The 27,180-nt window shown below is 38.7% G+C and overlaps 5 protein-coding genes across 25 annotated transcripts in view; 4 read left to right on the plus strand and 1 right to left on the minus strand.

Annotated features, from left to right (window-relative positions):
* LOC122571505 (PR domain zinc finger protein 1-like) overlaps nt 1–8,809 on the plus strand; it is a 41,370-nt gene extending 32,561 nt beyond the window's left edge. For 6 of the 7 annotated variants that reach the window (XM_043735338.1, XM_043735336.1, XM_043735335.1 and 3 more), the window contains exons 3-8: nt 451–570; nt 1,031–1,156; nt 1,259–1,385; nt 1,464–3,314; nt 3,404–3,745; nt 3,827–8,809. In XM_043735338.1, the coding sequence (XP_043591273.1) occupies nt 451–570; nt 1,031–1,156; nt 1,259–1,385; nt 1,464–3,314; nt 3,404–3,745; nt 3,827–3,987 (2,727 nt within the window). In that variant the 3' untranslated portion in view covers nt 3,988–8,809. The remainder of the gene's footprint in view (nt 1–450; nt 571–1,030; nt 1,157–1,258; nt 1,386–1,463; nt 3,315–3,403; nt 3,746–3,826) is intronic. The other variant, XM_043735339.1, reaches the window with a different exon arrangement.
* The window catches only part of LOC122571509 (protein FAM76A), a 48,670-nt gene extending 36,315 nt beyond the window's left edge, over nt 1–12,355 (minus strand). For 8 of the 10 annotated variants that reach the window (XR_006318096.1, XR_006318102.1, XR_006318101.1 and 5 more), the window contains exons 1-6: nt 11,950–12,355; nt 11,397–11,461; nt 11,103–11,316; nt 10,895–11,031; nt 10,494–10,737; nt 10,177–10,414 (exon numbers count right to left, since the gene is read on the minus strand). Coding sequence is in view for 2 of the 10 variants with exons in the window: in XM_043735351.1 (XP_043591286.1) it covers nt 10,181–10,414; nt 10,494–10,737; nt 10,895–11,031; nt 11,103–11,316; nt 11,397–11,461; nt 11,950–12,045 (990 nt within the window). In the remaining 8 variants the exon portion in view is untranslated. Of the gene's footprint in view, nt 1–8,909; nt 10,415–10,493; nt 10,738–10,894; nt 11,032–11,102; nt 11,317–11,396; nt 11,462–11,949 lie in introns of those variants that run through there. The other 2 variants (XM_043735351.1, XM_043735350.1) reach the window with 2 other exon arrangements.
* A 120-nt stretch (nt 12,356–12,475) lies between these two features.
* LOC122571511 lies at nt 12,476–13,657 on the plus strand. Its single transcript, XM_043735355.1, has 3 exons — nt 12,476–13,127; nt 13,199–13,306; nt 13,385–13,657. Exons 1-3 carry the CDS (start codon nt 12,790–12,792, stop codon nt 13,581–13,583), a joined length of 645 nt encoding a protein of 214 aa, XP_043591290.1. The 5' UTR covers nt 12,476–12,789; the 3' UTR covers nt 13,584–13,657.
* Nucleotides 13,658–14,171: 514 nt separating this feature from the next.
* On the plus strand, nt 14,172–19,469 carry LOC122571366 (exostosin-1). 3 transcript variants are annotated; one of them, XM_043735015.1, is made up of 9 exons: nt 14,937–15,332; nt 15,622–16,062; nt 16,138–16,684; nt 16,758–16,959; nt 17,035–17,154; nt 17,239–17,469; nt 17,548–17,814; nt 17,886–18,136; nt 18,866–19,469. In XM_043735015.1, exons 2-9 carry the CDS (start codon nt 15,801–15,803, stop codon nt 19,044–19,046), a joined length of 2,061 nt encoding a protein of 686 aa, XP_043590950.1. In that variant the 5' UTR covers nt 14,937–15,332; nt 15,622–15,800; the 3' UTR covers nt 19,047–19,469. The 3 variants fall into 3 exon arrangements, with proteins under 3 accessions (XP_043590949.1, XP_043590950.1, XP_043590947.1); XM_043735014.1 differs by lacking the exon at nt 14,937–15,332 and adding an exon at nt 14,172–14,398 and having other exon boundaries at nt 15,622–16,684; XM_043735012.1 differs by having other exon boundaries at nt 15,622–16,684.
* Nucleotides 19,470–19,610: 141 nt separating this feature from the next.
* LOC122571364 overlaps nt 19,611–27,180 on the plus strand; it is a 42,658-nt gene continuing 35,088 nt past the window's right edge. For 3 of the 4 annotated variants that reach the window (XM_043735008.1, XM_043735007.1, XM_043735010.1), the window contains exons 1-2: nt 19,611–21,096; nt 21,173–22,014. In XM_043735008.1, the coding sequence (XP_043590943.1) occupies nt 21,942–22,014 (73 nt within the window). In that variant the 5' untranslated portion in view covers nt 19,611–21,096; nt 21,173–21,941. The remainder of the gene's footprint in view (nt 21,097–21,172; nt 22,015–27,180) is intronic. The other variant, XM_043735009.1, reaches the window with a different exon arrangement.

The raw sequence follows: 27,180 nt of genomic DNA on the forward strand, positions 1-27,180 counted from the left end.
TCGGTCATTGCACGACGCGTTTCAAGTTCGAACAGTACAAAGTATTATTCGGTTGATTAGAATCGACGTACGAAAAAAGAGGAAAAAGTATAAGCCATGAAATCAAAGTTTAAAAGCATCGGAGAGACGAAGGATACCCAGATATACCTGATCTAAGTATGGATAACATTTCTCCACACGAAAATAGAGCAGCCTACCGAAACGTTCGTAAATATCACGCGGATAAAACGGTTTAACGTGACGTACGTTCCCCGTCGAATTGACGTGCATGTTCTTCGGTATTCTCGTTCTACGAACCTCGCGTCAACGCTGAACATTAAAGATCTCAAGTATCGAATGCCGTATCAATTTTCCTCGCGTTGATATGACAAAGCAAACAAAGGAATTCTAGCGAAACGATGCATAAGTCGGAGTCGACAGACGATAAAAAAATATGGTACGTATTCGCAGGTTTTGGGAGTGTGGAGCACAAGTTACATTCCCAAGGGAACACGGTTCGGTCCTCTCGTGGGACAAGTGTACACCAAGGACTCGGTGCCGGCCGACGCGAACCGGAAGTACTTCTGGAGGGTAAGAATCATTTAAGTGCCTATTCAAAATCCTCGTAGCAGTTATTTCGCGAGCTTCGACTATCATCATCGGCTAGTCTCTCGGATGATGAGAAAAAAAAACAAGAAGGAGGCGAAAAGGGAAAGAAGAAGATAGAGAGGGAAGCCTGCAAAGACCAGAAACTGGTTTCAGCCGATCTAGCGAGCCTTAAAGCGAAACCCGCGAAGCCATTGATGCCTCGTAACGAATTGATGAGTTACGATAGAGAACTTGGTTCTCTCTCGATTCTTACTATTAAATCGCCAATATTTCCTCGTTGGTCGGCGCCTTAACTGCGTCGAACATCGAAGATTTAGTCTGCACCTTGAACACGAGCTAAAGTTCTCGCGATATCTTACATTTCTTGCAGCTACCATTCTACGCAATAGAATATATCGGCCGTGTTCATTGTCACGATTAAATCATACATTTTTCTCGATAGGTGTACAAAAACAACGAGCTGTTCTACTACATCGACGGTTATGACGTCCAGAAATCAAATTGGATGCGTTACGTAAACCCGGCTTATTCGTCCGAATCGCAGAATTTAATAGCATGCCAGTATAAGGTGAGCCGAATTGATGGAACGCCACGCGTTCGTATCAGCTCGAGGCACTCTAACAGAGTCATTCTGGTACAGTAACTCATCTCGATCGTGGTTGTTTTGCAGATGAACATTTATTTTTACACAATCAAACCAATACTACCGAACCAAGAGCTTCTGGTGTGGTATTGTCGAGAGTTCGCAGAAAGGCTCAATTACCCACTAACGGGTGAATTAATGCTTCAAAGAATACGTAAGCACACGTTTCGTTTGTCGCTTCGGCAGTGCTTCGTGGCCGACGACGTTTCACACGGAAGTTTCGTTGTTACAGGACAACAAGTACAACAATCTACGTTACCAACGGAAATTCCACCTACGGTGGACGTGGTGTCACCGTTAAAGGATTCATCGATTTACGAGAGACGCTCGCAAATGACCCCAACGGACGGTTCCGTTAGATCGGACGAAGGCTATCATTCCAATGGTTATCACGACGAGATCCTCACTCCCCCGGAAGAGAGTAGCGAGTCGGACTCGGAGAACAATTACGTGCTAGATTTCAGCAAGAACGCGAAAACGTCGGTATGCAACAACGAGGTGCTCAAACAAGACAATGCAGTTGCGAAGAACGAGTACAGGAAGGTTAAGATCAAGATCACCAAGACCTACGGGAACTTCCAGGCGTCGAAGAACCTAGACGCTAACGGAAAGGACAAAGATCAAGAATTGCCGAGCAGAGCTGTGACCCCGGAACTACAGAAACCGGTGTCACCCATAATTCTTCAGAAGAACGCCGTCCTGACGACGGTAACCGAAGATGAAATTCCAGAGAAAAACCCGAAGCCCTTTTACGAGTCCGAGGTCAAGGGTGCTTTGCCCGTTTCCGGGAGACCAGCCTATCTGACCAGCCCGAGTAGCTCTATCCTCGAAAATATCCTCCTTCGTAGCAGTACCGATAACAATAACAACAGCCACAACCATCATCACAATGGAACGCAGCAACACCATCAGATTCACCATCAAACGCATGCCGATTCGGTCACGCCACCGCCATCCAGTCCAACGGAAATGGCGTACTCTTACAAAAAGTCTCATCGCTACGGAAACATTCTACCTTGCAGTCCCGATTCCAGTTCGAATCTGCCTATGCAAGCGGACACGTGCGTCAATTCCACTACCAGTGGTAACAGCACGCTACCGATGCAAAGTCCGACGAGTAACTTGCATTCCAGCACGGGAAACCTTCACTCGAGTACAGGCAATCTACACTCCAGTACCGGACCCAGCAACGTTCTACAGTCTCATCCAGGGAACATCCATTCGTCCAGCAATTCCAACAATCACCATTCCAGCGCGAACGTTCTGTCGTCCAGCACGATACTGACATCCACGAGTAACCTTCACTCTTCGACGACATCCAGTAGCTGCCCGCCTAAGAGAAAGACCAAGAGTCCGTCACCGTCTACGAATCCCACGGGTGCGTCCACCCCGACGATCTTGTACTCCAGTTCCGGCGGATGTCAAATAGAATCCAGCCCGGTGTATCCGACCTCCGCGGCGAACAGCAATCAAAGTGTTTCGCCCATTTCACCTATTCAATCGCCTTCGTCCTATCCCTACGGCATTTATCATCAGAATGGCTCGCTGCATCACAACGTGGCGCCGTTGTCTATCAATTGCACCGCCTATTCGCCAACCCCTAGCGGAAACGTGGTTTACGAGAGAGCCGATGGAAGAAGGCTGGAGGCTGCCACGAGCAGTCACCAATTGCCGACCTCGTCGACCATGCAAATCGACAGTAACCAAACGTTAATAGCTGGCACGCACAATCTTCACCTGGGTCATCACCCTGGTCTCACCATTCATGCCAACTCTTCGTCATTGAACCGATACTCGCCCGCGAGTTCTTTATCCCCGGACGACCACGGTTGTTCGCAGAGTGGTTCGCTGAGTCCGAACTCCCAAGGATCCAGGGGCTACAGGTCGTTACCATACCCATTAAAGAAGAAGGACGGAAAAATGCACTACGAATGCAACGTCTGCTGCAAGACGTTCGGCCAACTGTCGAATCTCAAGGTGCACCTGAGGACTCATTCCGGCGAGAGACCATTCAAGTGTAACGTTTGCACCAAGAGTTTCACTCAGCTAGCTCATCTACAGAAACATCATCTCGTGCATACAGGTAAGTTAACTATATTTTTCCATATAATTTGAAAGGATATGAAACTTGAGAGAGAGGGAGAGAACACTAATACTGTATCAACGATATAGGTGAAAAACCACATCAATGCGAAATCTGCAAGAAGAGGTTCAGCTCGACCTCAAATCTGAAGACTCACCTGAGACTGCATTCCGGCCAAAAGCCCTATGCTTGTGACCTGTGCCCCGCGAAGTTTACTCAGTTCGTTCACCTCAAGTTACATAAGAGGTTACACACGAACGAAAGGCCCTATACCTGTCAAGGTTGCGACAAGAAGTACATTAGCGCGAGCGGTCTTAGGACCCATTGGAAGACAACCAGTTGCAGACCAAATAATATCGAGGATGAACTTGCCCTAGCCGCGGCCGTGGGTTCGCCGACGTATTACGAATACGGCCCGGACATGAACGTCGGTAAGTACAACTGAGAAGAGATTGATCGACTATTAGACAACTTGGAAGAAATTCTGAAGGAGAATGTTGTTTCGATCGCAGGAAATATGCCGAAGGAATGCGAACTGGAGCACATCGATAATTACGAGAGGCACGGATCCACGCATGGCCCACACTCGACGTCTCTTCACAACCTGGAGAATTCCGTAGGCCGGCCAAGCGTCATAGAGACCTCCCAGCCTCACATAATCGAGTGCACCTAAAAATGGGGGTATGAGCCCTTTCGCTCAAACGCAAAATCCAGCCGTGGAATAGTAAACGAGTTGCTCACGACAGACGAAAACGACGTTGCCCTCGTGAGATGGTAGTGACAACGATAATACTCGTTCGTGCTTCCCTTCGCAGTGGGTCGCAAGAACGGAGAAATTTTCGAATTGTACTTTTCTTCATTTCGTTCGTCGTAAACAGCGTGTAAGAAGAACGTGTAAAGAGGCAGAGACGATCGGAGACAGGAAAATCGTCGAACGCGATCGAAAACGTGAGTGAGATTACGTGAACAAGTAATTTGAGATTGTTAAATATTGTTGCTTGGTTATTGTTAACGCGAAGGAATTCAAAGCTTTTAGTAGATACACTTCTTGGAAGCTGGTTACTTTACGTACGTTAATCGTAACGCGAACTAGTTCGATTTCTCTGACGAGGGTGGACGAATCGACGAGATTCCAGCTACGAGCATACAAAGTTCCTTCCTTGTAAATACTCGTTTCTATATTTTTTCTATGGTAGCGCCACCAACGAAAACAAATCTAAAACGTCAAACAAATGAACAAGAGGGACGAATTGAACGATAGGATTAATATGTCTCGAGTCGTCACACGCTGCCATTTCCGGATAGAATCGGATAGAAACCGAGAGAAATCGAGTACCAAAGTCGTCCGAGCTTCTCGATTATCCTTCCACGGTCTATCCTAAAGCGATGCTTAGAAAAGGTACCGTACTAACGCGGTACACCGAGCCGTTGCTTTTTCTATCTACATACAAGGTCCATAAAAGATACTTCCGCAAATACTTCCAACGTTCGTCTGAACAACGAACTTTATCAACCGTGCATAATTCTTACTCTTGAAACGTAACGCGTAATTTGCGCGCTACGAACATAGTTTACACTATTTTTATTATGAAACATACGCATCGTCGAATAATTATTGTATTTCCTTCTTTCTCGCGATATCACGGTACCATTTTCTATGCGTTCGAGCTTAGGCGGTTGAAAGTGAAAGATGACGGATTTTGTCGGCATCCGTCAGCATATTCGCGTATAAACGCGCGAGAAACAAAGGCGAGAGAACGCGATAATCGAACAACCAGTGACGACACGACTGCAACTATACGAGACCTGTACCTGTATATACTAACATTACTATTAATTATTCGATAATTTAAAAAGGTAATAATATAAGGAGCTCTAATTTATGAATACCTTTATATATGTATATTTAAAATCGTCGTCGATTGGCGAGAAGCACGGTAGGCTGCGCTCTACGATAATCCTTTTGATAGGAATAAACCTTTTCAGAAATTAGGTAATTTATTACACCGCGTACTGTAGTAACGTTAAAACACGAGAAAAAAGCTTTCGGTGATCGAGTATCTATATCTATATTTATACACGTTCATATAAATAACATATACATATATATAAAAATATATATATATATATATATATTTTTTAGGCGTCCTTTTGTCGTGGAATTTTCGAAACGGAAAGCATAGTCTCTCGGTCCACGCGAACGAATCTTTTTATTTCCCTTCTCCGCCCTTCTTTTCGTTCTCTTCCTGTTTTCAATTTTCTCCTCTCGCGACACTATTCTTCTCGTTTCGATCGATCGATTTTCGAACGTACCGTTTTTCTTTTTTTCTGTCGTCGATTGTAAACGCCGATGCGGTAAGACGATGATAAAGAAATCTAGAACGATTTTCATCGTCACACGGTTGATCGTTCGACGGAAAAACGTCTTATCTTTCCCGTTTTATCGCGATCGCGCACAAAACTCGTTTACTCGTCGCGACGTAACGCGATTAAGAAAGCTGATTAATTTTCGTGTCGTTAAAAGAATAAGAAGAATTGAAGAAATATGCGCGCTGGAAACGCAGTATTCAGAAGAAAAGGCATTAATTCGTTAATCTTCGAGGAAAGCCGTTGACTCGCTATGTCCGGTGTACAAAATAACCTATTCGTCGTCGGGGCGAAGACTCGGGCGTGATTTTCATTGGGAACAAGTCGAAAGCGCACATTAACACGGGAACATCGGGTAGAGAAATTCGCAGAAATCATAATCACGCGAAAAAGGAAAATCTAGTCAAAAAAAAACTAACACACGGCTGCGTCTCGTGGGTAACTTTTCGTGTATAATTATAAGATCCGCCTGAGCCTTTCCTCCAACTTTCGGTTCGCGCTTCGATTTAACGTCAACGTTTAGCACATAAAGAATTGTATCTTTCTAGATGTACGTAAAGTTATTCGGATTACGATGAAATTTGTAAGATCGTTTTAGAACGCTACTCGTAATTGGCAAAAATACCATAAGTCTTTTTTTATCAAGAACAAGAAAGCAAATAATATTAATAATAACCAATAATCCATAATAATAATAATAATAATAGTAATAATAATAATAATATTAATATTAATAATAATAGTAATAACAATACTGATCACCAGTCGATCGTTCGAAGGATTCGTTATCGAACGATCGATCAAAAAAAAAAAAAAAAAAAAATTTGCCGAAGAAACTCGAACGTATTAATCAGGCTCGCATCAATGGCCACGCACCATTGATTCTGTTTCCCTTTCTTTCTTTTTTTTCGTATCTTCCATTCGGTTGCACACAAAATTTCGTCACTCGTACTTCCACTAATTTTTAAGTGCCGAATCGTCGACAGTCGAAATCAGTGAGAAAGCGCAGCCTACCATTAGATACGAAACGATAAAAGTCGCGATCGGTTAATGATTCATGCGCCTCCTGAATTCCCCACTTTTGAGAGGCGAGTAAAAACGAGGTGACGCTGGAATCGCTAATCGATAACGATAGCACATTAAAACGTATCGCAGACTGATATACGCACGGTTATCAATCGTTTATAAAAACATTCTAAAGGTACGTGCATCGCGATACGACTCCAAGGGCGAGAAATCAGATTAAACAGGAAGATAGGAAAAGAACGAAGAAACAAATGGCATGAAGCACAGACCGCGTTCAAGGACAATTAATATTCCAAACTTCCTTTCTTAATGTCTCAGTTTCGAGAGAAAAAAAGTCATCGCGCAACTCGCGTAAACAATTAACCTACAGAAATCCAAAGGTTCCGCGTCCAATAATCGCAATCTATCCATCATCTATCCGTTTTAGCTTGGAACGTGACAAGTTCTATGGTTCCTGCAAATATCATGGTGCTCGTCGTAAGATTTTTGGAACTGATCGTTTAGTTCGTTTCTTCCGTTTCGCTGACCCCTTTTGTGTAAAGGCTCCTCTATCATAGAATCTTTATCGGGAAACGATATTTCGATGCGTCATAAATTTAAGGCAGCTTTAAAGTTTACTTTATTTCGGCGAATCTCCGTTCATACGTATCCCAGAGGAGAAGGTAAACGGGAGAAAAAAAAAAGAAAAAGAAAAGAAAAAGAAGGAGAACGATAGAAAAGACGGTACGATTCGCAAGGCCTTTATGCTGATTTTTGCAAACAGGTTAACAGGCAATGTAGAAGACTCGGGCATTCTACCGAATGCCTAGGCCAAATGAAAATTTTCTTACACGATGTGTACGCTATAATAGCGATTTATCGGCTAATCGAGACACGCGCAGGACGCTGAGGACTACCTTGATCGCATCAAAATCGTAGGAGAAACACGGACTGAACGATTCTACGATGTTGACTTTCGGTAGTAAATTTAGGCCTGCATGTATTCTATGCCGTGAAAACGACATTGGAAACGACAATCTGTAGAACATTCTACGTTCGTTCGATACGACACCATTCATTTCGCACTCATCAAACGTAACAGATGTACATTCCAATCATTAATTTTAATACTTTTGCGACCGTGCTACTATAAACTAATTAAGTATAGTACCTTGAAAATTCGGGACTGCTAACATGACAGTTATATATATATATAACGCTGGTCAGTGATCGTGCTGATTACGACTGTACGACATCTAATGAATCCTAAAAGACATCTGACACAATTCGAATCCATCGATCGCAAAAGTGTTGATTATCGAATTCAACCACATCAGGTATATTTTTTTACATACTCATATGTATTTCATATTATACAAGTATAATATGAAAGTTCGGGAGATAGTTTCCAGTGACGTTTTGACGATTGTCATTCCGTATATTGCCTCGATTTCCTACCTTGCCTGCATTAAACGCACTATTATAAATAACGAGATGAAGAAATGAAAGAGAAAGAAAGAATGCTGGAATGAAAGAAAACAGATGAATGAACGAACGAACGAACGAACGAACGAACGGGAGGGCGAAAGTAAGGGAGAGAATGAAATAGCGAAAGTGGAAGAGAAATAAACCTAAAGTATAAGATTTAAATTGTGAGAAAACAAAAACAGGAAACGAAAAAACGGTGTAGAGAATGGAAAATTAAGAAGATCGTGTAAATACGCTGAAAGTAGATAAACGAAGGAATCAAGCGACTAACCGCCTCGACAACAGACAAGCAATATTTAGTTCTTACCATCTCGTAATAATTAAACGATAACTCCAACTGTACTGTACACACGTGTACACACTCGTACGTATTTAAACGACTATAAATTAAATGTTAATTATCCTTACACTTCGTATATAGTAAATTGTTACGCATTTATTATCATTACAATTATTGAATAGGTAATGCTCAATTAGCATTTGTTTCTTAAAATAAAGAATAAATATATGGCTGTTGGATATTTATATGCACATATCACTACCTATCATTCACACCTTTCTCTCTAGTTGTAAGGTCTAATTTCAATCATTCACTTTACCTCTCCATAAAATTAAAAATCGTTCGTTGTTTTCCGTCGATATAAGCTATCGTGTAAAACGACGATCGAATAGAAAGACGGATCCTTCTAACAGGAAGGAAGTCCAAGGATATGTTTCAACTTATAAGGCGAGGTATATCGTTTTTAACCTTTTATTGTAAATTGATCTACAATCACCATATCCTGGTTCATCGTCGTTACATCGTCATCGTTATAGATAGGAAAATGTTACAGCAGCACTATTGCTCAATTATAGTGTGTGTATGTATGTATGTGTCTGCATATAACTCTGTTCATTTCACGCAAGTATCAACTTTAATCATAAAGTTTAAAAATCACTTCTCTCAGACCGGATACCTTTCCGATTTATTAATGTACAATTCGATAATGTGCAATTTCATTGTCATATAAACAAATTAGTCGCGAAATGGAAATTGCAAAAATTTGCGTCCGCGAAATGGTCAAAATGGAACAAAAGGGGGAAAGCTACCTAACTTACGAATAACACCTTTTCTTTACACTTACATCATCGTCATCATCCCCCATTAGAAGAACGTGTAAAACTTTCCGTATACACGTCGAAGATAATATATACTCCTATATTAATTAGAAAAATAATACAGATTTTGCCTTGTTAATGGAAACAATTAGCTATATGTAATATACTACATGATTTATGCGGGTATGGACATTTGAGTATGTTGTCACGGCTAACCAAGTCCCTGAAAACAATTTTAAGATTTCTTTCATCTCGCAGAAAAATTACACGTTCTTTGTCTAGAACAAATATTCTTTAAAATACGCGCCAAAAAATAGATTTACTTCGTACTATCTTACATAACCGCAAGGAGCATAAGCACAAATCATTGACGGTGCTATAAATTTCATATCTAAAATATTTAAGCAACGATAACGCATAAAGGAAAAAGAATGATAAAGAAGACTCGTAGTAACAGTAACTATTGCAATCACAATATCAAAATAATTTTTTTAAAACGCGTAATTTTTAACGCAAAACAAAGCATTTTATAAAGTTCGGAACATAAAAGGAAACTATGAGCCTTGTATCGTAAAATCACTCCAAAGCAATACATCATACGGAACTATAGGAGCGAGGTAGTAAAAGTTATACATCCTTATACACATATTTGGAAATAATAGAACACAACTAAAAGCACAAGAAATGGAATCCTGATAACGTTTGGCTCTTATCAGAAGTAAAAGATTAGGAAGCCATGAACGTTAAATCACAAATAAAATATCATTCCAAACACTAAATATATACTCAATTACAACATTTTATTATTATAAATATGTCGCGTCGACGAATTAAAATGTAAATATAGAATATGATCATTCGAACATTAATTGACAAAGAATAATGAGGATGTGAAATGTCCTACCTTATCAAGGTACAGGACTGTCTGTTCCACTTCCACTGTTGGTCCCAGCTTCTGTTTTCGTGGCAGCAACTCTGTCGCCCCGCTTAGAACTCTTCGATAGAGAAGCAACTTCTTTTAACAAACTGGAGATCTTGAGTTGCATCGTCGATATTTTGGCTTCGTATTCTTTCTCCGTCGCTTTCATCTTGTTACGCAGTTCCGTCTCCGACGTGAAGTTTTTTGCCTTCAATTCTGTAATCTGTAAACAAGAGTAATTCTAACTGAATCAAAGCTGGTCGATAACGTTTCAGAGATTTTCGCTTTCGGAATATACATACTTGTCTATCCTTAGCAAGTAATTGCCCGTCTTTAATAGAGATTTGTTTCTGGAGATGGGCTATCTTTTCTTTAAGTTGTGTAACCGCAACTACGTGATCCGAACTGTTGGGGTCATGCGGATCGTGAACGCCACCCATCCGAGCTGCTTTCACCGGTGTCGGACCGTTTGTGTCTGCACCTTCCGACTGAGGCGGTAGTTTCGTTACATCGACTCTGTGTGGTCTTTTATTGTGACTTTTTAATCTGAAGCAAAATAATCGAATTGACCAGGAACTCGTACAAAATGCCTAGATACTAAACATTACCGGGTTATGTTACAACAAAAGGGAAATTGTGATGAACACAATTAAGACTACTAAGCACAAAGTTACCTTGTGACATTATGTATTTGGATAATTACTTTTGTTCTTTGTGCTTTGCTGCTCGTTGTTGTGCAAGTTTCAAATGTGCCCTCCTCTCAGCATCCGACTGTTTTGTTTTTGCCAATGCTCGTTTATATGACAGTGTACACAGCCAACATAATAACTTTCCATCAACCTTTAATCAGGATATTAGTAGTTATCGTTCACAATTTACAAGCATATCATTATCTTATCAAAATGAATTACTTTTTTATCTTCATCCTGTCTGTCAAAGGCACACTTCTGTTTGCATTGTTCACAAGTAACTGGTGGCCCATAACGTTTTTCAGAATTTGTACATCTTTGACACTTACTACCAATAAATGCAGCTATGGTATTGCAATATTCACAGGCCGATGGCTTACCATAAGATTTCACATTCTGCTCACATTTCTTACAAATAGTGCTTGTGTTACCCTTTCTGCAAATTAAAGAATAAAATTGTTTAGAGATATATTAGATAAATTAACCAAAATGGGAAATAACTCGTGTGGTGCTTACATTGTTTGTTGAAACTCTGACCTACAATATGTACATTTCACCACAGGAAATGCACCTCTGCATTCCTAAATAAACAACATAATATAGTAAAAACTGATTAAAAGAATGCAGAAATATAAAAATTTACAATGTATGTATTTACATTTAGTCAGTTTTAATATTTACACATTACACAAGCTTTTGCACAAAACACATAATACTGGAAGAAAAAAAATGTTTATTAAAATCCAAATCAAAATGTCTCATTGAATTGAGACAATTTTCAAATAAAAATGATCAGTTAAAACAGTAATTATTTGATTCTTAGGTGCATATGCACAATTGTTCTTAAATTTTAGTTTAAAAGCGAGTCTGTATGCAACCAAATTTTTATCTAACTCATATTTTAAGGTTTGATCGTATGAAAACAGCAACAATTGTATCTGGAACGTGCATTTGAATTAAAAGTTCTATTATTAGCATCGTATCTTGCAAACACGAAAAATGACGCTCCAAAAGAATCGGTAGTCGCGTGGTGGAATTCGAGGAAAAATACGAAATTCCAAAGCAATACCTTGCACAATTGTTGCCCCGGCGAAAGCTCCTCGAAAGGATGCCTTGAGAAACATCTTGAACAGGCGAAAAGTGCTTGCACATTATTCGCGCTCATCCTCGAACAGCAAATTGTGTTTGGCCTCGGTGTTCGAGAACCGTACGTCACTGACGATAAAACCAATTCGTGAAAGCAACGGTGGACCGAGCCAAGTTTTGCTTTCACTGCTGATCGATGGTATTGCAAAACAAAAAGAAACGTAAAATTCAACGCGATGGCACTTATGATAGAAACTCCTTACATGTTTCACGACGTTTTCCGCGTCTGACGCGATTGTTTTGCGTACATAACCGCGTCACTTGACTCGTTCACTGTACCGGTTGTTGATTTGAGACGGCCATCTGTGACTTCTTACGTTTTTACTAGTTCACAACAGTGACTAGATGTCGCTTTCGTTTTCCTTATGCACATCCAACGGAATATAAACTATGCTATAACCAATCATTACTTTTCTACCTAAAAGATCTGATTGACAATTGGTTAGTATATTGCTAACCAGTATTACGGACGTCCTCTGTAGAATTTGTCCTCTTTGACCTTTCCTTGTTGGAACCTGTTGGAGCTAACGAATCAGTAGGCCCTATTCATTTGAGCAGTTGATCAGTTCCGTTTACGCACGTGCATCAATGCACGCATCTTAAGTTTACATACTTTTTTCAACCTAACCACAAATACAAATATAACCTAAAATTTTATGAACGCCCGATCACTTCTATCATGAATATGTTTAATTTGCGTGCGCATTGATAACTATTGAATATGCAAATATCTATCGAAAATTGAATTCGCGAAAGTACAAAAATGAAAGTTAGAAAGAAAATTATACAACGACAGCAAGAGAAAGAACAAGCTCTATATGTTCGTTTGCCACATACAATTCGAGATAAAGACGATGTTGCAAAATTATTTACTGGTAATTTTAAAGTAAATTTACTTCGGCAATCTAGTAGGTATTGTTATGTGGTATTTCCCGATGTAAAGGAGAAGATGAAAAATTTAACAGCAGTGAAGAATACAAGGATAAATGGGAAACGTATAGTGGTTGCACCTGCAAATACAAAAATTGAGAGAAAAACTACAATAGTAAGAAAAAAGATTGTTATACCTAAGGTGAAAGAAGATAAAAAATTGACAAAACAGTAAGTACATTTCATATCTTTTATAATTACAATGAAATACCAATAATAAAATGTGCTTATATCTTTAATAGCCTTTTTGTATCAAATATCAAATGCGGAACAAAACCTGATGAATTGAAGGCAGTTATCCCAGGCTGTGTATCTGTTAAAATGTTAAAACCATACTCGCAGACATCTAAGTAAGTTTATTATTGTTTGCGTAGATGTATCAATAGTATCATATGCAAAAAACACAAATCTCAAAATTATATGTTTAGGGCTGCAATAGTTAAAATGGAAAGTACTCAGTTAGCAGCAGAATATTTAATGAATGTAAGAGATAAACCAACTGTAGCAGGAAGAAAATTAAGGTTAAATCCAGACACTAGAGACAGACATAGAAGACACGAATCGAAACCTCTTAAAATTTATGATGGTGAAACAGAAATAGGACAAGAAGTTACAAAAGTGAAATAAAACTTTGTTATATCATACTTAAAAATAAGATGTATACAATTTATTATGCTATTAAATTTTTATTTGCTTTCAAATATATTGAATTCTATTACTATATCATTATTCCATATTATTAGTATACTATTTCATACTATTTCACACTACTAATTTGAAGAATACGGGAATATAATTATTTAAAAAAGTGTATCTTTAGTTTCTTAATATTCTCTATCATAAATCATTATTTATTACAGTTATTTGTTATTAATTTAGTTTTTTTAAATATATCACTAAAAGTATATCGCTAAATTCATAATAATTCATTTCATAATTACGTCATTTACGTGCTAAATTGAAACTAGAAGGAATTATCAAGGTCTATAAGAAGCAGGATAAAAGAATTCATTTGCATAAATATGACATTTAATAATGTGAGGGCAACAAATGACATATTCATATGCATACACGCCTTATTAAGTATACACTTTTGCGTCACGTTATAGATAAGTTCAAATTCCATATTGGAAAATATATATATATATACATATATATATATATACAGAGCATGCTTTAATAGTATGTGTTCGACAAATCATTCGCAAGAATCGACGATCAAAGTAAAATCATTATTACTGCAGCATGGTTGCTGGATAGTACTTAACTTAGAAATAGTTTACAAGTTAAGAGAGTGAGTAAAGCATGATCGTGTGAAATAATTCAAAAGGCAAAAATATTTTATTTCTATCGAAACGTATGTTACAATTGTATAACGGTTAATTCTATAATTTTTATAGTAAAACGAAAATTTTGGTCCGATACTAAAAACGTAATATAAGGTGAGTTTTTGTGATAAAAAGGTCACTTCAATGTTTTTTCATTTATTATTTTCATTCTATTATTATTTTCTCTTCTTTACTTGAGTAAACTCTTCGTGTAACACAATAACCCTCACTCTAATTGATACCATACAACCTTTACGCTAAACTATGTCTCTCTTAAAGAGTATTGATTTACAATAAAAAAAATATGTGCTTTTAATAAATTTAATCGAAGCGGGTGAAACGGTTCGAAAGGTTTATCGGTTGACCACTAGGTAGCGGCATAACCTTGATCGACAGTTTTGTTTAGATTTGTAGGAGTGTAGTTTGCAGTGTTTCTCACACAATCAAACATTCTGCAACGCTCGGCATGAAGTAACCAATAAGCGATTTGCCAGTCTAATCGTTCCAACGTCATTGCATAACTCGCGTTGCTTTTTAAACCAATTATTTAATGCGCTACGTACAATGATTTTGCACTTGGAGGCGTTTTCCGATCGATGTCACGCGTGTGTAGTGACGCCGACCGAAAATGCGAATGGGCGTAATAACGCCGGCACGTTCTGCGAATTGAATGTACGTCAGAACTAACCTAACTAAGGAAAAAATTCACTGTGTTGTTTTAACAAGAAAATAGATTATTGTAAAAAAGTATGAACCTCTATTTGTCCCCGTCTTATCGAATGTCGACTTCGATAAGTTTGACGTTGTCTCTCTCGTGTGCAATGTCCGTAATAATATAGGATAGTATAGGTTAACTTACGGCAGCGTCCATAGACATTTACAATCTGTCATTTAGATTCGACATTTTGTAAATCATATTGTAATGCATAAATATAAATATAGAGCTGATGTTTTATTGGATACAGCGCGTTTTTTGCCATGTATTTTGTAATAATTACAACCTTTAAAACGTTCCTGTTAACCAATATTGGATCATGCAAATTCGGAGGTAACTAAATATATATTTCATATATTTAAAATTAATATAAAAAAAATGTTGCAATATATATAGGAGTTCTTTTTATAAGTGCTATGCAATGTATTTAGATACTGTATGATAATGATACATGAAAGTCTATTACATTATTCTCTCTTATATATATATATATATATATATATATATATATATATATATATATATGTATATGCCTGTGTATATGTATATATATATTATATATACATGTGAAAATGTTTTCATTTTCTTCAATTTCTTCAGTTTCTCTTTTCTTTTGTTCCAGCAATCTTTAAGAATGAAATTAATTTCATTTTGGAGTAAGTTTTGAATTTGTGTATTTATAAAATTGAAATAGTAGTAGGTCCATTACAATGCATTTATGATCAAATGCCATGCATTCTATATGTGAAAAATAATGTTTAAAGTCAATGTATATTGGAGTATAACCTGATTGCATTAAAAATGCAAGCCAAGAAGCGCTATTTATTATTATTTGTAACATGTGCGTTTCTTGGATATTGTTACTTTGGTGGTTATCGGTTAAAAAGTGAAAAATGGACAGGCAGATCTCAGTTGCCTTATGAGCGATTGCCTTCATATTTAAGTCTAAATGAAGAATTCTATGACAAGGATTTGAGAACATCAAATGGAAACCCACCTATGTCTCATCGTACAAGGCAATGTCGTATGGAGACTTGTTTTGACTTTACCAGATGCAAACAAGGTTTCACAGTATATGTGTATCCGGTTGAAGATGTGATAAGTCCATTATACCAAAAAATATTGAATGTTATTACAGAATCAAGATATTATACATCAGATCCAACTCGGGCATGTATATTTGTATTAGCTCTTGATACATTAGACAGAGATCCATTATCAACGGAATTTGTGCATAATCTTCCTTCAAAATTAATACGTTTGCCATATTGGAATAATGGCAGAAATCATTTGATATTTAATTTATATTCTGGAACATGGCCTGATTATGCAGAAGAATCATTGGCCTTTGATTTGGGATATGCTATGCTTGCTAAGGCCAGTATGTCTATCTTTAGACATAGACCAGATTTTGACATATCTATACCATTGTTTGGAAAACAACATCCAGAACGCGGTGGAGAGCCAGGTCAAGCTTTAGAAAATAATTTTCCTAATAATAAAAAATACGTTGCAGCTTTCAAAGGTAAAAGATACGTCCATGGTATAGGTTCTGAAACTAGAAATGCTCTCTATCATTTACATAATGGCAAGGATTTGGTATTCGTTACAACTTGCCGTCATGGTAAAGCATGGAGAGAGTTACAAGATGAACATTGTCAACAAGATAATCAAGAATATGATACGTGAGCATCAAGGAGGGATAAACAACTATTTTAAATAAAAAATCAAAACTGATATTTAATTCATTTTTTTCAGGTATGATTATGAAATTTTATTAATGAATGCTACCTTTTGTCTTGTACCAAGAGGAAGAAGACTTGGCAGTTTCCGATTTTTAGAAGCTTTAAGAGCTGGATGCATTCCAGTTATTTTAAGTAATGGCTGGGCGCTTCCTTTTCATGAACGAATTGATTGGACACAAGCTGTTATATTTTCCGATGAAAGACTGCTACTTCAAGTAAATAAGATTAAAATAAAGGCTATTATCAAAAGAGTGATCAAGATGAACTACAGATAAATGTTGTTTTCTCAGATTCCAGATATAGTGCGGTCTGTGTCCAATGTACATATTCTTAAATTGCGGCAGCAAACGCAGTTTCTTTGGGAACGATACTTTTCCTCGATAGAAAAAATTGTATTTACAGTATTTGAGGTAATATTATAAAGTAACGCTAATATCTTAGCGATAAGAGGATAATTCGTTTTTTAACTTCGTAATATTCTGCCGAACTCGTAGAATATCCGTGAGCGTTTGCCTTGGGAAGGTACAAGAGAAAAATTTGTTTGGAATACTAGTCCTGGAGCGTTAGCAATATTACCGCAATTTGCCGATAGTCAGCAAGAACTTCCATTTTCGAAAAGTAATCCAGGTAATACCTTCACTGCCATCATATACTCGCAGTTGGGATCCACTGCTGTGCTATATCGCCTGCTTAAAAGTCTTGCGAAAAGTAAATACCTAGATAAGGTGAGCTTATCATATAAATCAACTCCTTTTTTCCTCTATTCCTTTTTATATTTTCTACTAACACACAACTCGCTTTAGATTATTCTCATGTGGAACTCGGACATTCCCTTACCAAGAAGACCACGATGGCAAGGGATCAAAGCATCAATACATGTCGTTACGGTCGATGGTATATCTCAACGTTTCTATCCTCACCCATTAATCAAAACTAGTGCCATATTATCTCTAGACGAAGATGCCACACTCAACACAGATGAAATTGATTTCGCCTTTACGGTATGGCGATCATTTCCTGACCGGATAGTTGGTTACCCAGCAAGGTCACATTACTGGGATGACTCTAAAGTAAGTATAAAACAACATTTTTCATCTAATATATACGGTACTTTTTATACAAATCTTTTTATCATTCAAAGCGCTCATGGGGTTATACAAGCAAATGGACAAATGATTATAGTATAATTCTTACTGGTGCCGCCTTTTATCATCGTTATTATAACACATTATATACCGAATTACTGAGTTCGACGTTACACAAGACTGTCGAGCAATCACAAAACTGCGAGGACATACTTATGAATTTTTTAGTAAGTCATGTTACGCGAAGACCACCTATTAAAGTAACTCAAAGGAAATTGTATAAAGATACTACAGTGGGTGGAATCAGGTATGTATTCTGTACTTTTGTCAAGCTGCTACGCAGGTAAATATGGTTTACCGAATGATTTTAGCGGCTGTCGCGACTGTTTGCTCTTTGATTGCATACAAATGGTCCACTTTGTCACTTTTTAAAAAAATGAACACAATATCTCTGACACTGGTAACTGTAAGCATTTCTTCATACCCAATCTTTTAAATTAAGGAACGTTGATATTTCAATATTTAAAATCGGTTAATGACATTATATTGCATAATCGATTTTTCACAATATCGATTAGATCTGCAGCTCTGATTGGCGGATCGTTATTTCAAAGTTTCCGCCATTAATAAAAGCGACGCCATGATGTGTAAATCCGTTTAGTCGGTAGTTAAATTTATTAAGTATTCATTTTGTTTTTCATTTGTGCAACAAATATTGGAAACAATTGAATCATAGATTTATTGTAAGTTTTAAAAGTGTCATGCTTTTTATCGTAAATGTATCATGTATATGCTGTCTCTATTCTATTGCCATTGGTAATTGAGTTTTCATTGTTTTTCATTGCAGTTGTGGTAAGCTTAAATCTTTTATTTTTTGTGATTTAAAAATATTATTCGTCGATGTGTAAAATAATTATATATTATCCATAAGGTCAGCTTGATGCTTATAATGCATCGTTATACCTGCGTAGCAATGTGTCGTATTCTTGAATAGCATCTTCAGTTTATTCTCTTATTTGACACGTCAAATTTTCAGATCCCCATGGAACGATCCAGATCATTTTATACAACGGCAAACGTGTATGAATACGTTTGTAGCTGTTTTCGGGTACATGCCGTTGTTACGATCCAATATGAGGCTTGACCCTGTTTTGTTCAAAGACTCTGTAAGCAACTTGCGCAAAAAGTATAGGCAAATTGAATTAGTTAGTAACTAGAAGTATACAGGATATTTTATCAGTTATGCAGTTATCTACCCTCGAAACGGGCATACTATATATAGCCTCAAATATTTCTATTAAATAGTGGCGCATATTGCTAATTGCAGCCGCGTGTGCGCGCTAGAGGCTATTCCAAATGTATAGAGAACACTTACATTGTTGTAAGTAAGAAACCACTGTGTTTCAGTGGTTATCGGGCAGCAAATTAAGAAGGTCTTTCATTCTCGAGGAATGGCGATACTCTGCGCTTTTATGTATTCGCAAAATGAATTTTGTACAAAGTATGGGGTATCTTGTAATATTGTTCGAATCTAACTCGAGCCACGGCGTGCAACCGTTGTTGTATATATTGCCGTGTTCAATTGATGTACATACGAATCGTTTCACAGTTACTAATAAAACGAAAAAATAAAAAAAAAAGCTAACATTATTTGACAAATTCTTCGACTTTTAAAACCGGCCTTTGGAAGCTACACAAAGTATTCTAATCATAGTCAATTGAAATCGCTCGAAACCAAATTTACTAAACGCTTACTTTTCTCTAATCGTTGAAACAATAATCATCGCGCAGATAATATTTTATATAAACCAGACAAAAGACGTAGCTGTGTCGGATTGAGTGTTGAAAATATAATAGTAGCCTCAGGGATGGATCTATGTAACGCGAGAACTGAAATGCAGCTTACGATTTCGTGGACTGAGAGCAATTGATAATAATTTTGTTATTTCTACATATAAATTTTGATAATCCGCCGATAGTAATTAACGCTGTTATCCTTGCAAGTTTCAGAGAAGTGAATGTTTGGCTCTATTCAGGGTTCATCGTTGTAGTAAATGTAAATTTACGTAAAACGTTTAAATTCATTTCTCAATGTAAACACAACGCCGTACGTTCGTAGTTTCTCTATAAAAAGTTTCTCTATATCCAAGGCACAGATTATTCGTAAGTTGTAATCAAGTACGTAGAAAGTATTTCAAGGTTTTACGTATTGTTGTATATGTATACATACAGATGTTGCGTATTTTTTTTGTTCTCTACGAATACGTGTACAGTTCGATCGCTCTCAGGAGACCTTTGGAAGGAAGTAAGAAATTACTTGTGACAAAACATCACAAGTATGTCTAGTCGTTTATGTTCATTTATATTGGTTCATCCAAGGGAAAAGTACACGATCCACGTAGCTAAACTCGATGCCGTATTTGTGTTTTCACAATATAAAAAATGAAAATAATGTACATATATATGTGATACGTTTATAATTATCATGTGATATATTCGTAATTATCGGATGCAGGATTAAAAAGGACTGTGTAATTCCACCAATGGCATTTCTTTGTCGCGGTATACGTTATAATATATGTTATAGGAAGTGTTATATTTTTTATCGTATCGCTGATTTCGATACCAAAAAGATCAGCAGGAACAAAGAATAATTTTCGATAAATATTTTCTGATTCATTGTATTTTTTTATTCGAAAGATTAAGGTCGCAAGAAATTAAAGTCTTATCGTTGTTGCTATTTATCGACACGAATAAGTTTGATTCTTCTTTCCTGCATACTCTCCACCCTATAAATTTAATTACGTACGGGACTGTGCAAAATGGTCGCTTTTATTCCGGACAAAGTTATCCGCGATAGCTTTGCCGTTTGTTGCAAATATCAAACTTTAATTTTTAATTCTAACAAGAGGATATTTTAAAATTAACGTAGTTTTCGTTGTAATTCGAAGCTTATTATCAATGTAACCTTGTTGCGTCAAAATAACGTGTGTTTGAACAAATATTGGTGATTTTATATGGCCGAGAAAATAAAGTTTTTATACAAACCTACAATCGTTGGTTCGTAGGAAGGATATATCTGTAATTAATTTTATTTTCTCACGTTTTTATTTATGATTCATTCTATAGCATTGCTTGTTTCTTTATTAGAGATTTACCTCCATGTAAGAACCATATTTCTTCCCCATGAACCCCCCTACTCGACTGCGCAACATTTCTTCCGAAATATAATACACCATTAAAGATTCCTGGAAGACACGAAGAAAGGTAGGGATATTTCACGCGACTGTATAGCCGTGTCTTCGCAAAGAACCGAAATTAACCCTCGGCATTTCGCTTGCAGGAGAAAGAGCGCCGAGATCAACGTCAAACTTTTCTCTCGTTGGCCGGTCACGTAAGCCGAGAATGGTTTCAGGGTTACCGATACGAAGAACAGAAAAATCTGATCGAAGGAAGGCGGATTTGGTGGTGGAAGGCGGCTGATCGGTGTATCGGTACCACCACCGCCGTAACCACCACCATCGGTCGTTTGGTGATCGCGAGCGCGAGAATGGTGGTGGCCACGCGATATAGTACCAACACTCCCTTCTTTGTTGCTGCTTTGCTAGAAAGGTGACTATGCCAAGAAGACAGGAGGTATTGAGCACGCCTTGCGTATACCCAGTCACCTTTCTCTCTTCGTGACCGTAGCATATGTTTTGCGACGTCGATGGAGCTCTCACGGCTTTGAACGGCGCTACTATTGAAGCTGCTGCTCCGGCTCCTCGTTGCCTCCTTCCTTCCCTTTTTCCCGTTGAATTTTTACCGACTTCTTGAGCAAGAAGAACGCACCTGGAGACAGCCAGTGTTCGTTCGATCGGGATCAAGCTCGGTAAAAACGTAAACAACGAAAAACGAAAGGAAACCACCGCGGCAACAACGTCGGCGCGGAGTCGGCCGTTTCGCGCGATATCACCGTTTCACCGGTTAACTTAGTTTTCATTTTCGTATACGCCTTGCGACCATTTTTACGCATATGTGCGCGAATCCTTCGACGTTCGAATAGCAAGCATCAACATTGTCGTTATCGATTTGGAAATTTGTTTCCTGCGTGAATTCGTCGAGCGGTTAGGATGAGACAGAAGAACACGAAAATGATCATCGTGAGCAGCGTGTTGCTCCTACTGGTGGTCCTATCAAGAGTGGGTGAGTGTTGCACAATTTTTTAACATTATCTTTAAATTTTATTTTCTCTTTGTCTTCGTGCGCCGATGTAGTGAATTTCAGATATCGTTCTTTGGCATCTGGATTTTAATTTTTGCTTTTTGTCGAATACTTAATTGGTATTTTTTAGTTTATTACATCATTATTTGTACAAGTACGCTGTTTTTGCCATTCCTTCTTGTTTGTTTGGAACTGCGGTGTTCAATCTTTTCGCGAGACTCTAAGTAATGCTCACGCTTTCGTTCATACAGAAATTCTATTCGCGCGAAACGTATTTCGCGCCGGTGTCTTTAAATCACTCTCGAAGGTCGAAGAGGAAAACCGATCGTAGACGAAGTGGTGAACGGCAACGCGACACAAACTTGTATTTAAATATCTTGAATAGCTTACGGCTTACGTTACATAATGCACAAGTGATATTTTACTAGTTTCGGAATGGGTTTCGAAAAAAATTTAGAATAAAAATATTAGAAAAAATTTGCTAGAGAACTTGAAGACAAATACAAAAATATGAATTCCCAATTTTTTTTTTTTTTTTTTTATAGAATTATGATATTTAAACTTTATTTCTAAAGTATACTTGTTTATTTATTTAATATTTCCACTACGAGATATTATTCAATGACAACGCCGTGAAGAAAGTTTTCAAAAAGATTAATTCTGCTAGTAACTCTGTCCGAGTTGGTGATATACCGATTAGCGCACTCTTTGACTGGCTTAAGTTAGCCGCGAAAATGTCAGTTTACGTAATGTTTGGATCGTTGAATAACTGGTACACGAGGAAATCAAGCAAAATGCTTTTGATCCCTGAGGGCGTGCCCCAAGGGTGCGCATGATCCTTTTTTCTCTCTCGACGTTCACGGCGGTTCCCTTCTCGATCGAACCCCAAATACGGTGACACGTTCTAAAACGCTTCCTTGAATAGCCAGTTTGGTTTAATTCGCTTGGACTGCTTTGGGAAAAATCTGCTACTCGTTAGCGGTTCTTATCGAGAGATGCCGAGAATACTCGATACCTTTTTACATATTTTTAACATTTTCTTAAGGAAATATCATTTTAGTTTCCAAATGGGACTTCTTTATACTTTCTTTTGTTATCCATTTTTTTTGATCTTGCATATCAAGTTGACTAAGAATTATTTACGACAACTCGCAAATTTCCAATTTGATTGTTTGAAATTTTTCGTCGTAATCCGGTACTAATAAATTCAATCCAATTTCGCGGTCGTTAATTTTCGTCGATTCACCTAGGCGCCTCCGTTGAAGTCTGCGGCCACCGTAACAGGATTTCGCAAAACGGTTGTTTCGCATGCGAAATCCACCTACCAGCACCTCGATTGCAAGAGTTTCTCCCCGTCGATCGTTGAAACGGACAATCAACAGAAACCGCTTGTAACAAGTAACAACGCTGTTTACTGACTGCCAAAAATTACTTGCCGTAACAAATCGTTTGTTTACAACGAAATCATTTTCTTACGTTCTCGCAAGGCAAACGAAAGCTTCGGTGGAACGTGAATCCTGTCGATTCTCGAATAAGCGCGAATCGATCGACAACAAACGATCTCTAACAAATTTATTGCAAAACTGACGATCGATCGTGCCTCAGTGAACCGTGATGATCGTATCAGAAGAGATTCGATTTATTAATCGCAATTATTAAATGAACGAAACGATTCGATTCAAAGATGACTTAGATGCAGACAAAAGAGAATATTAACAACACCGTGGTAGATTTCGGTAACACGGTTGATGGGCTCGCCGTGGAAACGATCCATTTGCGAAATCGTTTGCTAGCGGTACTCTCTTAGCACAAGAGACGCCCGCCGCCGCTGTGGATAGAATCAGAAATCTATTCCCATCGGTTAACAAGGAACGCGCACGCTCTAACGTACATCCGCCGTTGGTTCTAGCCGCCTGTGAACTTTGATACCGCGAGCGATATATAATTATACCGGTTGGGAAATCGATGCTTTTGTAAAAATTATATGAGTGACGTTCGATTCAGCTACGTTCACTCTGGGCAACTCTATGAAATCTCAGCTTACGATTTGACGTATTTCTTACGAGCTACTTAAAATGCTATCGGAAAGTTGAAAAAAAAAGGTTAGCATCGGCGACATTTAACGTACGATTGAATCATCTTGTTGCAACAACACGAGAGAGTATAACGATTATACGTCGCTGAATGGCGCCATTCGCCAGTGGACCTTTATCGTAACTTCCCGAAGATACAGCGGCGATAACACGCTAATAGAATGCAGAGATTCACTGGAATCCGACCTTCGACGGTGGTTTCAATATTTTTTTCTCGCTAGAAATACACCGCTACACGGGATGACGAAGATGTTATCCATGAAAACAGCTGAGCGCAGCCACGTGCCTGCCGCTACGAGTATTCAAATTTATTCAATCTCTCTCCGATTTGCTCTCGCTCTTTCAGTCACGGACAAATTGGAATAGATTCCGTCCTATGCGTAGAAATTGAAAAAATAATATTATTCAGGCAATTAAATTATCGTCTTTGTCGGTCGATCGAAGTCGAGATTTCTCAGAACCGCGAGAAAAAAGGAAATTTATCGGACAAAAGATAGGAATCGCGATGGTATCCTCGTAACATTCTCGCAGGAATCCCGCGGATCAAGGGTCCTAGGATTATGGAAGTAGATGTAGTTTCACGCGTAGGCGCCACGTTCCACGGTATCGTCTACCGCTATCGAGTAATTTACTGTCAGGATGCAGTTTACGCCCCGTAATTTATCCGCCCCCAATCTCAACCTCGGCGTCAAGGGCTCGGTTAGAAATATTACCGAGATTACGTTTGGGTGGCGCAGGGTGCGGCTTGAGGAAACCTCTCGAGTCGATACTCTTGTAAAAAAGAGTATGAATTACCTCACGGTTCCCTAGCTTTTCCATTATCGTTTGGGATAGCAGGTCGTGATCGTTTCTTTGTTCGCGATTACAGCTTCGAGTTATTTATGCGCCTTGTGCTAGATATCCAGTCGATCTCCTCGAAGGTTTAAACATTTGAAAATTTAGATTCAAATTTTTACAAGTAATTTTCGCCAACCGAAAACAATGATCTTTTTCTGCAATGCAAATTATTTCGCTAAAATTCGTACGACTTTCGGGTTGTAGCATTCCGAGTAAAAGAGAAACCTGCTCGGTGATCGTTCCAATTATCGGAAATTTGAGTTGTTACTCTCCGGCACTAACCAGATCGGCCATCGCGTTTTTTTTTTTTTAACTACCGATTGTTCGAATTGTTACAATATTTTCCGAGGAAGGAGACGATCTCGCTGATACAAAGTATGTCGCGGGGAAGAAATCGTTTCGCCAACAGAACCCCCCGTTTTAACCGGATCGCATAGGTATTCGCGACTTTAATTCGTCGGTACTGTTCCTTTAAAAGGCGGGATTACAAGCGTTCGTGTAAGCCAGTCGACGATATTTTATCCGTCGACAGTCGGATGGTTAAATTATGTTCGCGCGGCGTATTAAAACCGATAGCTCGAGTAGTACGTGCTCGTCCAATATTCAAGGAATACGATACAAACCGTGACTGGACACGTTCCACGGCTATTATCCTTTCTCCGGGATTCCAAGTGCACCCGCACTGCACTTCTGCCTCGCAATTATTACAGGAATTCGCTTGTGATGCTTGTCGTCCGTTATACGGCCAATCATAGCGTCCTGTGTTTATGGTACGTTTAGGAATATAATATAAATCGCGTATCGGTGCTGGCATGAACGGCGGCTCGCGACTTATCCATCGATTTCACGGGAAATTGCTTCTCACTCTCATCGACGACCGCCGTGTCGCGGTTATTATGCTCATACGTTTCGATGTTTTTCACGGTATTACACCAGGGAGGGCGAAGTTTAGCGAGGATAGAATTCCACGTCGGACAAAGTATTCCTCGAGGGTATCCGATATCGTAATATCGCAGGCTTGTAATTCCGTTTGTTAGCATACGCGGAGAACGGATCTGTCCGGTCGAGTACCAGCAAACTCGCCGCTTTGTGTCGCGGCGAAACGTTCTCCGGCCATTATCCTTCCCTCGGGATTCCATCAGCACCCACACCCTCTGCAGCTTGTTCGCAATTACCGAGAGAATTTACCACGGCGTACATAGGTTATGCCATGAACCGCGCCGTGTTGCCTATTACGTTCTCCGCGCCGCATTATCCATCGATGTCTTCGCTGTAGCTCTCGCTGCTCGCCAATTACCAAGAGAATTTACCGTGGCCAATGCACCGATATCAGTTCCTCGACTCCTCAGCCGCCATTATCCTTGGACCGCCGACTGGTTTCGTAGCCATCTCTGCAACAACAACAACGAGTTTCGACGATCATGACAGACTGCTATAAGCGACCCTCCCTTGTGTCAATTCCTCCTGACTTCTATTTACCGACACTTTTTACCGTAAATCTCGCCGAATTATGTAAACGAACGTAAGTACAAAGTACGTTCTTAAGTTCTTGAATTTAAGAGCACCAGATGGTATTAACACACCTTGTTACCTATTACGAACGCAGCGGTAACGTCTGTGTTCGCGTCGTAAAACATTCGCAACAATACGTAGAGGAAATGACTAGCCGAGAACCATAATAATACGTGTAGAGCCAGCTATCGCTTTTAAGAGCTTCGAACGATCGATCGATGAACCAGGATCCATATTTGGGTTCGCAAATAACCAGGTTCATTACACGTTATGATACTCGAAATAACCACTTTTATCGTTCATTCGTGTGTATAACGAAGATGTTAATTCAGCTTGAACTTGAGTTTAAATTATCCGAGGACCGAAATAAAAGTACTCACCTGCGTAGAGTCTTTGCTCGTCCATACCTATCGCGACGGCATCACCGATTATCAAATGTCAAATATCCAAGATCCTTCGTCATCGCGTCATCGTGCTATTTCCCCTACTCGTCGATTACTCCGAATAAGGCTAGCCTCAATCGAGCTTCAAGAATCGCGTGTTTGACCGCATTAACGATCGATCGATTAAATATTCGCCTTCTGTATAGTCTATCTGTGAAATTTCTGAAAGTCGTTCCCAATCTAGGAGACGAAACTTTCGCTTACGTCGTCTATCAGCCGCAGTAAGAGATTCGACAGAGGCTCGCAATAAACAACACAGTTAG

The sequence above is a fragment of the Bombus pyrosoma genome, linkage group LG10 (genome assembly GCF_014825855.1).
Source record: "Bombus pyrosoma isolate SC7728 linkage group LG10, ASM1482585v1, whole genome shotgun sequence".
NCBI lineage: Eukaryota > Metazoa > Arthropoda > Insecta > Hymenoptera > Apidae > Bombus > Bombus pyrosoma.